Below are 10,498 nucleotides of genomic sequence, written 5' to 3'. Positions count from 1 at the left end.
CTAAACTTCAGTGTACAAGAAGTTGCATTATTCGCCTTAAATTTCGCGCGATATCAAGGCTACCAAACAGTGGTCAAACTATACCAAAACTGTTTAAAATCCTTCGCGTACACAATTATTGTCCAGATGAAGCACCATATATATATAGTATTATATGCACTAGCGTTCCACTTAGCGCCTACTCCATCCTGGAACACATGATTGGCACTATTCAAAGTCCAAAATCATCTACATGTACAAATATCATCCTCACTAGCTGAGACGTAACGAACGCGGACTTGGTTCAATCTGACATCGATGAAAAGAGTCAAATTAACAAATACCAGCGAATTAAACCACAGCTCCACTGAATGCGACCAAATATCATCTATCCGACCAAATACGTGTAGGATACACATCATCTGCTATGTTAACACATATTCTCCAGGAATTCTTCATTTTCTTTACCAAAACCACGAGCTAAAACTTGTCTCTTCAATTCCACATTTTCACAATTTCTAATAATGCACATTTCTCCATGACATAAGTAGTTTCAAATCGCGTGCGAAACGGTACTAACACAGGGCGTTCTTCTGGTGTTACATTGTATTCGATGATACGCCAAAAGATGTTTCCATCATGGAATTACTCCTGGCCCCAGAGTCTAATTTCCAATTAAGTTAACGGCTATTTTGCTATCAACTTTCTATCCGCGTTGCTTTGAACATCACAAATTTAGCTTTCACATCTTCCTGTCTGCGACTTTGCGCGGAAGATTTTAAACTTTTCCACTTTCTCCCAATGTCTGTTTTAGCACCACCGTTCGCTTTCCCCGTATGGTCGACCCCATCAACCATACTGTTTTAGGTCCAGAAATTGGCGATACTTGACTTTGGTTATTCCCTGAGTTGAGCCTTCCCGAATCTAGGACTGACACACGATGCACTGATCAAGTTCCTGCTCATTTTACTACTTATTCTGAGAACGATCATAGTTCCCTAAATGGTCAAAAACATGTGTCTAAAATGCTTAATCATTTTATTTAGCAATCCGAACGTTCTTTGACACCGTCATAGCTTTTATAAGCGTTATTCGACAATATTTCGATGATTTTTAAATGTACTCACGGTTCATTGGATAAAATTTCCTATACATGTCCTGTATATATCCTGTATATAATCCCGGAAAATTGTCGGATTTTAACTTCCAAGTAGCGAAAATATTCACTTTTAATTTCCTAAATACTTCTCCGTTAGGCACTATTAACGCGAGAAAACACAATGAGTTAACTTCCATAGTAACTCGGAAACCACTAGAAAAATCCTCAGCTTCCCGATGGTAAATATCCTCCGAAACTCCTTGATCTATGTCCTGCATCATATCCCGAGTAAATAGATTTCTCAATATAACTTCAATATAATAGAGAACACAACTGCTAAACTCACAGTCAAAACGTTCCATTACTCAACATTTCTTTGTGAAACACACAACTATATGATGTGGGTAGCGGAGATAAATCCACAAGCTCGAGGCAAGCACTTCTAGGGTTAAAATCCATTTCCGAACAAAGTTTCCGAATATATGCCGTTCCTTTGTAAATTAAGAGTAACGGACTTAAAACACACAGTTTTCGTGCTCTCGATAGCACTACAGGATTTGACGAGTTGTATGAATCCAATCGTACCAAACTCCGTCGAACGAAAGACATCACAGTTTTTCGTAGAATTCAAACATCCATAGTGTTAGTTACAGTTTATCACAACCACATTTTAAAACCATCCCACCGCTGCCACCAATTGTAACGTCCGCTCTCCATGAACACGGGACGTGAAAGTTCTTTTTGGGATGGTTGTGGTGTGATAAACATAATTCAACACTGGATATAAAGTTTACTTATATTTATTAATCCACAGGAAAATCCCGAAGGTACAATACAATCCAATGAAGTTTCATCCATCTTCCACACTATCGCCGGCGCATTCACACTTAACAGTTCACACACATTTAAACAAAACTAAGTCCTCATATCCTAAATATGTACATCCAAACGGCACTAAGTCCGTTTAGACTGAAAGCTGCTGGAGAACTCCTTATGCAAAACGCGCAAGTCTTTTTATATCCCCTAAGGGTTAATTAATATGTATGAATTGACGATGTGGTCAATTGACCAATCGTGACCTTTAACCCCGAAATATGGGCGTATCTAAACCCCTATCTCGTCATTTCCATATATAGCCCTAGGCACTGACCACTGGTCCCACGGACCGTGTGCAACATAATAACGACTGCCTTTCAGGTTCTATCGTTTGGTTATATTTTACCTTGATATAGAATGAAGGGTGTAAACCTAAAACGGGTTAATTAACAACTAATCTAAGGGAAGCAACTCGCATAGATTTGGCTGACTATAGCGTATAGCTTTAACTACTCTAGGTAACTTTGAACACATAACATATAAAACTTGTCTATTTCCTAGTTCACTACATATGTAAAATGCTGACGTATGTACCAGCTGAACAGAGACAGATCTTTGTGAGCGACCCATGTTTGATACTATTAAGGATTTATCTGCTATAACTGTATATATGTAAAATGCTGACGTATGTACCAGTTGAACAGAGGCAGATCTTTGTGAGCGACCCGTGTTTGGTACTATTAAGGATTTATCTACACATGTACTATAACTACACATCTACATATCTCCCACGTTGGTGACAAAGAGTATAGACTATCACGGAGTTCAATCATATGTTGTTGTTTTTTTGGGATTGCCAGAAGAGGAGTTCCTTAACCCTTTTTAGAGGAAATCACGACAGACAGCCGAAGAAGTTATTTTGGATTGTGCTTTTTTCCCACTGACTGAATTACTGTCTGCGTTGTAAGACAATTATACATTCCTTACTAACTTTATTTTCTTTGTAAACATTTTGTACTCTCGTTAATAAGGAATAAAGAGTGATGATAGTGAATGCACAAATGTATTTTTAATACGTATATGCAATATTTATTCATGAATAAAGAAATGGATTATTTGGAAACATATTTTTTAAAACAATTGCATATCATGTAAATGAAGTTTTTTTTAACCCTATATAAAAAGAAGATAGGCATCCGTGGAAGTTTCTCTAGATTTTGCATTTTATTTAAAATATGTTGGCCTAAAATGTATAAATTGTATTATTTAAACTTTGGATAAAATTGTTGGATATTAGATAAAAAAAATCCGTAAAATATACTGTATGATGTGTGTGTATGTACATATATATCTTCAATTCAAGGCCTCGCAAACGCTTCGATATAATGGCCAGGATTACATTTTGAATAATGGCCATGACATTAACAAATCAATAAAAAACAAACCAACAAATAAAAAGTTGATAAGGACATGGACACATTTTACCAAGTCCATGATCTAAATAGGTGTTATACATGTTTATTTATTATTATTTAACCAATTAAACAAATTAATAAATTTAAAGAGATCAAGGTATTCGTGAATCCACAAAATGCTATATAATATAGTGTCTGTTGAAAAAAACAACGTTTAGAAAACAACGTTGTTTTTGTTACCCTGTTGGTAAAAATCGTACTAAGGGAGGTAATCCAATTTATACCTATAGCATTTTTATTGGTCCCCGTGTGGAGCCCCAACGAACAAAATGTGCACCCCTTTATCCTATCGCATCAGAAAATATAGTGCTAACTTATTGTGGACAAAACTTATCGACAAAAATAAACTAGTGATCGATGCTTCACGACTTATTTTGGTAAAAGCTTACTTTACTTTTTATGGATAAAAACTTCACAAAAAGTGTATTGGAGGGATTTATGATCGTACATCCATGCGAGTAGATATTTCAGCTGCAGATGTTGACGATGGACGCTGGATTTCGAAATAAGAGATAGGTAACTTTTGTTATGTGTCTGATTTAACAGAAGTTACGTGTGAAAGAATTGTTCAATTAGATAATTTTAAATGTTCTCGATTCTAATAGTAAACATATTTGATAATAACTATATAAAACAACGATGCTATTTATGAAAATGAATGACGTCTGTCACGTCAGATGTTCTTCCGCGGGAAATACAAAGTGTCGCATTCGCTAGGACGAAATATATTTTGTATTAAATCACTAATATCTTGTAATGAAATGGTTTATGTTTGGCTGGCAATCATATTCTCCCCAAATATCCATCTTTAATTTCACAACGATACTGCAACAGAGTGCATGATTCACTGCCTCCGGTAGGGATCGAAACCGGGAACTTTGGTTTTAAATACTTTTACACTAGGCCTATGCCTCACCTCCCTCTCCTCCAAAGTCTAACTCAGGCCTGGATAGCAAAGGCAAACAGCCCAGGATGATTTTCTACATGTATTCAGAATCTGATATCAATCCATTGAAAAGTAAAGTAGGAAAATCCAAAGATGATCATGAAATGCATGAAATAAAGAGGAAAAACGGTGTTTGCAATTTTTTTTTTTGCGTTAGGCCTAGTTCATAATGAATCCGTGGCCGTCTAGAGTTTGTAGGTCCAGGTTCAAGTTTCACCTACTGGTGTGTTGCCTAGCCTTTATTCAATATACTCACATTCTGTAGTTAGTGGAACTGGACTGGCGACCAGGTAGCTCATTTGGTATAGAGTGAGTTCGGAGAGTCCACGGTTCGAACCTCGGTCTGTCTGCTACATTTTCTCTTTCCTGTTACATAATTGGCGAGCATGCCAACCCTTGTTTTAAGCACTGGGATTACGCTTATAGGGAGGGGATATCCGAACTTGTGGTCTTCGGAGGCGAAGATTTAAAAAAGGAGGGAGGAATGTGCAGAACTAGTACTGGACTGAGTTGATCATCAGCGACCAGGTAGCTCAGTTGCTAGTGTCCTAGAATTTTGAGGGTCTCGGGTTCGAACCCTAGTCTGGCTGTTTCATTTTCTCTTTCTTCTGTTACAGAAGTGGTAGAGGGTCTTTTGTATGGGTTCGAAGACTTTTACTCTGCTAAATAGTGAAGGTTGGCAAGTTGCATAAAACCCGAAAAAAGATTTTGAGAGATAGAATTTTTGCTTAATATCAGATAAGTCTATGAAAAATTAAGAGTATATAATTTTTGTTTAGGCACAACACTTGAAGATGTCGGGATTTTTGGATTCCCCAGGACATGCTGGGTTCGAGAGGAGGTCCAGCTTCAATGTTGGGGCTCCGAGTGCTCAGGGTACCAGGGGAAGAAGGAGAAGTACAATGGGAAGTGTTTTAATGAATACAGAATCAATCAAAGAGAGACAGGTAATTCATCATCAAACAGTACATGAAGGTCTTTTCACAAATACAATTGAATTGTCCAAACTGATTACAAGCAAACTACAGGTTAGAACTGCAATGTTTACAGTTAACTAATAAGTCTTAATATGAGTGGCCGACATTTGCTGCATACCTAAAACACTGTTCCATCTATTCTGAGTCCACGTTGGTATGATGTCCTAAGACGTGTCTCTTTCGGAGAAAATTTTCACAGGATTTTTTGATGCGATAAATTTGATAGAATCTGTCCCTTCTGTCCTTGTAATTGATTCATTACATTAACACTCATGCAATATTTTGATAAAAGGCCACTACTAGAGGCTTATTAGAATATGACATGGGAACTCGTGATGTATATCCACTATTTTGTAAATGCTTAACTGATAAAGTTGTACGATTGCCAGTCACATGACACAGAAGTTTTGTATCTTCTGATTAACCTGGACAGGTATTTATACTGTGTCCAATTCTTATTTGCATTATTAATTTATATCTCGATAGTACAGAGTCAGATTCTGTATCCATGATACAATCAAGATAAACTTAGAGGATGCATCAATTGTATTAGCCATAAACAGTAATAGTATCAATGCATCGTTAAATGATCATTACTATCATATACCTGAAAATTAAATAAAGATACTGAGGGCTGTTCCTGGAAAACATATATGGGACCAGGGGAAGGCACTTCGAAATTAGGGGACCCACCTATATGAGGAATTATTTATTTGAAACCCCACCAACCCATACATGTGATTTGAATTTGAATCCCCCACCCCTATATATATTTTCCTGGAACAGCCATGATTATCTCACTTTACTTGTGCAGAAAGTATTATTATGATCAGTTGCCAGCTCACATGTTCTAGTAGTTCAGTGAACACTTTCATTCAAAGTTTGTTTTAATTATACACAGCAAAAGGCTCGAGACCTGAGGGAAGTGAGGCGGTCAAGATTGCAACCTACCCACAAATATGTGTTAACAATAGTGTCCAATCACCTGAAGCTCGACCACACAGTGGTAGAGGATTTTGTCTTGGATTCTGAGAGAGTAAGTTTAATTTTTTTGTTAGCAAAATTATGTTTAAGGGCTGTTACAAGTACCCAAACACCAGGTTCAATAATGTATACCCTGGTACTAGTCATAATAAAAATACTGATTAATGAAAGGGAAAGAGTACATAAACTATCACCAACTTGCTAAAAAAAAATGTTTTTAATATCTCTTCTCTGTTTACAACATGCATTGACAGGGACGTACATATATATACTTTCAGGGGTTAATCCAGGATTTGGGGAATACTACCCATTATGAAATTTAGGGGAAATGAATGGCCGCCTAGTCTTGAATTATTCTTTAAATTTTAACATTTTACGGCAATCTTTGCTATATACTTACATATTTCATAAATATTTGGGTGGTTTCCCCTGTTTCGGAGACTTTTCCCGTTTTATTTGATTTTTTCTTGATGGGGAATTTGTTTTTGTTCAATGGGGAAAACACCATCAGTGAGGAATACTACCTAATTATGGTAGTAAAATAGGACTAGATTATCCTCTGACTTTATAAGTCCCTATATAGCTAGATGTCTATTGTCAAATGAGTATTAAAATTCATGTGTCAGGGGCCAAAATTCTGCTCCCATGGCAACCCTAATGGGAAATCGAAGTGAGTTGCCGTTCGTTTCCAGATGGCGCTGCATATCGCGGTCCATCAGTCTCACTTCCGCGTCTGCTTAGAACATAAGAACTACAGTGTAAACACGAAGTGATCTTCTCTATAATATATTGTGTTAGCCAAACAAAATGCCTAGTAATTGTTGCTGTGTGCCTGAATGTCACGAAAGAGGTGGACATCTGTTTCCATCGGAAAATATCAGGAGGGACAAATGGATCGTTGCTATTAAACGCTTGGACGAAACGACAAAGAAATTGTGGGAACCATCAAAATCGGCCGTTGTTTGCAAACGGCATTTCACTCCCGATGATTATGTGACAGAGACCATTCAAGGTAAATAATGACGTTAGTACTCTTAAATAAACCAAATATATATAAATTATCTTGGTAAAATATATACATAATGAAAATATTAAATGTTGACCGTCATCGTCTGGCATGCCCCATGTTGACTTGCCCCGAGTAACAGTAACTGAGTAAGCGGCGCAACGCCGTAAACACGTGTTATCATGTATAGATAGAGCGTGGTAATATTATGTTACTCCGTATCGACATCATGTTACGCAATGTTCATTTATCTGAAAGGATTTGTTTGGCACTAAATGACCCTAGTTGTCGATGGGCCGTAAAACATAAACAAACTGAAAGGAATTTTATACAGTGGTAAGGGCATAATAATACTTACGTACTGTACATAAACACATGAACAGCGTTTTATGATTTTATAGCCTTTACATATTTTTAGATACATATACCGAATATTTGCTTTTTATTTTATTAATTAATTGAAACCAGATTATTTGATATTGTAATAAACTTCAAAATTGCTTTATTTTTAGGACAAAAACCCTTGTCAGGAAGACTTAAAAGTACTGCAGTTCCCAGTATTTTTTCTTGGAAAAAGGGAGAGCCTCAAGCCGACAGTTCATGGGCAACAAGGACAGAGAAAAGAACATCATTGAAAAGGAAATTTGATGAACTTTGCCAAGAGGAGCTAGAGACGAGCTTTGCGGCGGATTGTCAGGAGGAAATTATTGTTACAGAAGATAACAATAATTTAACAGGAAATGATATTGACATTATTCCGTCTACAAAAGATTCTTCAACTCAGACTGACAAACAAGCAATGTTTTTGGTGGAGAAATTTGAAAAAGATAATGAGGCAATACATTATTACACTGGACTAGAAACATATGCAAAGTTCATGATGTCATTACATTCACTCGGACCTGCTGCATTCTGTTTAAATTATGTATTTTTTCAAGTTCAGGGCCTATCAGTTCCAAATCAGTATTTCATGACCCTTATGAAACTGCGACGATACACACCAAATTTTGAGCTCTCAAGATTTTTCGGTATTTCTGAAAATAGTGTAAGAAATATTGTGTTTACTTGGATTTTATTCATGTTTAAACAATGGAAAGAGATATCTATTTGGCCTGCACAATCTTTAGTGTACTACTTCTCTCCAAATGACTTCAAACAGAAATTTCCAACTACTCGGGCTGTATTGGATGGTACAGAATTTCCAATAAAAAAACCAAGTTCTCCCAGAGCACAACAAGCCACATTCTCGACATATAAGAACAGGAATACCATGAAATCTATGATTGGGTGTACACCTGGAGGGCTTATTAACTTTATTAGTCCAGCATACTGTGGATCTACTAGTGATAGACAGATTGTGGAAAGAAGTGACTTAAAAAATATGTGTAACCCTGGTGACAGTTTAATGGCTGATAAAGGATTCAATGTGCAGGATATCTTTGCACCAAGAGATGTAACTATAAATATCCCATCTTTTTTTAAGAAGAAAAATCGTATGTCCGGTAAAGCTGTTATACAAGACAGAAAAATTTCTAGCAAACGCGTGCATATAGAAAGAATTATTGGATTAGGCAAAACCTACAGAATACTTACACAACCCCTGACTGGTACAGAAGCTGCTCTATCTAGTGAAATAGTATACATATGCTATATGTTATGCAATTTCAGATCACGCATTGTGTCATCAAATGCTTGACTTTTTGGTAGTGATTTATGATTTATATTACACTTAAATAATTTTGTGTGAATTCAAACTTGATATTATACATGTACATGTATTATTATATTTTAATGCATTGATATAATTTGTACATGTATTACCTGGTAATAAGATAAGAAGTTACGAAAATATATATCTAAAATAATGGGTAAACAAATGTTTAAAAAAACAACATACATTGTTGACATATCAAATAAACGTTTAATAATATGATACCGGTTTGAAACTATTATTGTTTACATATCCATTTACTCAAAGTCTGTCTCTGTTTCATCAGAATGGTACTGAACATGTATCATGATAGATTTTCACTCTGAATATGGCCTGTAGAAATTTTTCTCCAAGATAGCATTTTTGAAAAATGTTTCATAGAAGTCTGACAGTTCCTCTACCATCTGTCCGATAAAATTATCATCCCTTGGAACCTTGATAAATTTAATGTCATTTATGCTGGATTTATCTGCCAAGCACACTATTAGTGTACAAGTCTTAGCGCCTGTACACAGAAGTTGGCCTTGAATTTGGTAATGGTAGTTATGCTCCTCTTTAATAAAATACCTCCCAGTGTCATCCTGTTTCACAAAAGGGATATTCCCAGGAGTAATTTTTTCATTTCTCTTTTCGTACGGACACTTCACTTCTACCAATTCATTTTTGTCAATTACACCATCAGGGGACGCGGCCAGAAAAGGGTGTGACTTACAAATTACCAGACCACTTTGTTTGACTTCCTTTTTGGTTTCCTCCATAAATTTGTTTATTGCTACAGATTCATACCTGTTACCATGGTCTGTTGCATTTGTCATAAACTGTTTAGCGACTGTCAGAGATTTTGCAAGTTTCACTTTGTCGGTCCTATCAGTACATTTACATATTCTGCCAAACATAGAAGATGTTAATCGTTTTGTTCTCTCCTCCCTCCATGTGGGTTTTACACTCTGTCCTCGTGTGGATACTTCTATTCTATGTATTTCAGAATCATCGATTTGACTTATATTTTCTGACTTTAAATAATAATCTTCTGGTGTCAACTGCAGGTAGTCGTGGTCATGCGCGACTGCTAACATATTTGATGGTGTAAAGATTTGATAAATGGGCATCTCTGATGCACCTGGAAAATTCAACCAAGTATTTCTGAAATGATCAAGATATGAAGGACTTTGCCGATATTTTTCCGGTCTCGGATCAAAATCAACAAGTGTGAATTCATCAGCTCCGGGAAACTGGACAGCATTGGCTTTCATCGGACTACCTTTAAATTTTTTACAATGATGGAATGTTTGTAACTGTTGGGTGCATGTTTCCTCGGTTTTGATGAATTTATTCTTGGCAAACATTATCGCACCATACATAACTGTACCCACATGTTTACAATGGGCTTCGGGCCCCATGCCGACAGCGCACTCACACTGTGTCTCTAAGATTACCCCCCTGCTGTCAATCTTCACATCTACTGTATAGCTGACGCTCTTTTTCATCTCAGCACGACAGCTACA

General features: G+C 36.5%; 2 protein-coding genes across 2 annotated transcripts in view; both read left to right on the top strand.

The window, feature by feature from the left end:
- Positions 1 to 3,831: 3,831 nt before the first annotated feature.
- LOC117318268 (dynein heavy chain 8, axonemal-like) overlaps positions 3,832 to 10,498 on the top strand; it is a gene marked incomplete at its 3' end in the record, with an annotated part of 55,060 nt that continues 48,393 nt past the window's right edge. The window contains exons 1-3 of the mRNA XM_033873273.1: positions 3,832 to 3,885; positions 5,095 to 5,262; positions 6,194 to 6,328. Of these exons, the coding sequence (XP_033729164.1) occupies positions 5,110 to 5,262; positions 6,194 to 6,328 (288 nt within the window). The remainder of the gene's footprint in view (positions 3,886 to 5,094; positions 5,263 to 6,193; positions 6,329 to 10,498) is intronic.
- On the top strand, positions 7,012 to 9,115 carry LOC117318269. The gene is made up of 2 exons (XM_033873274.1): positions 7,012 to 7,288; positions 7,795 to 9,115. Exons 1-2 carry the CDS (start codon positions 7,084 to 7,086, stop codon positions 8,976 to 8,978), a joined length of 1,389 nt encoding a protein of 462 aa, XP_033729165.1. The 5' UTR covers positions 7,012 to 7,083; the 3' UTR covers positions 8,979 to 9,115.

The sequence above is a fragment of the Pecten maximus genome, unplaced genomic scaffold (genome assembly GCF_902652985.1).
Source record: "Pecten maximus unplaced genomic scaffold, xPecMax1.1, whole genome shotgun sequence".
In the NCBI taxonomy this organism is placed as follows: Eukaryota; Metazoa; Mollusca; class Bivalvia; order Pectinida; family Pectinidae; genus Pecten; species Pecten maximus.
The sequence above is the reverse complement of the archived record's forward strand: the minus strand, read 5'-3'. Positions and strand labels throughout refer to the sequence as shown.

Coding starts and splice junctions, on each gene's coding strand:
- LOC117318269 (XM_033873274.1), top strand. CDS start 7,084: ATGCCTAGTAATTGTTGCTGTGTGCCTGAATGTCACGAAAGAGGTGGA. Junction 7,289..7,794: donor TGTGACAGAGACCATTCAAG/GTAAATAATGAC, acceptor CTTTATTTTTAG/GACAAAAACCCTTGTCAGGA.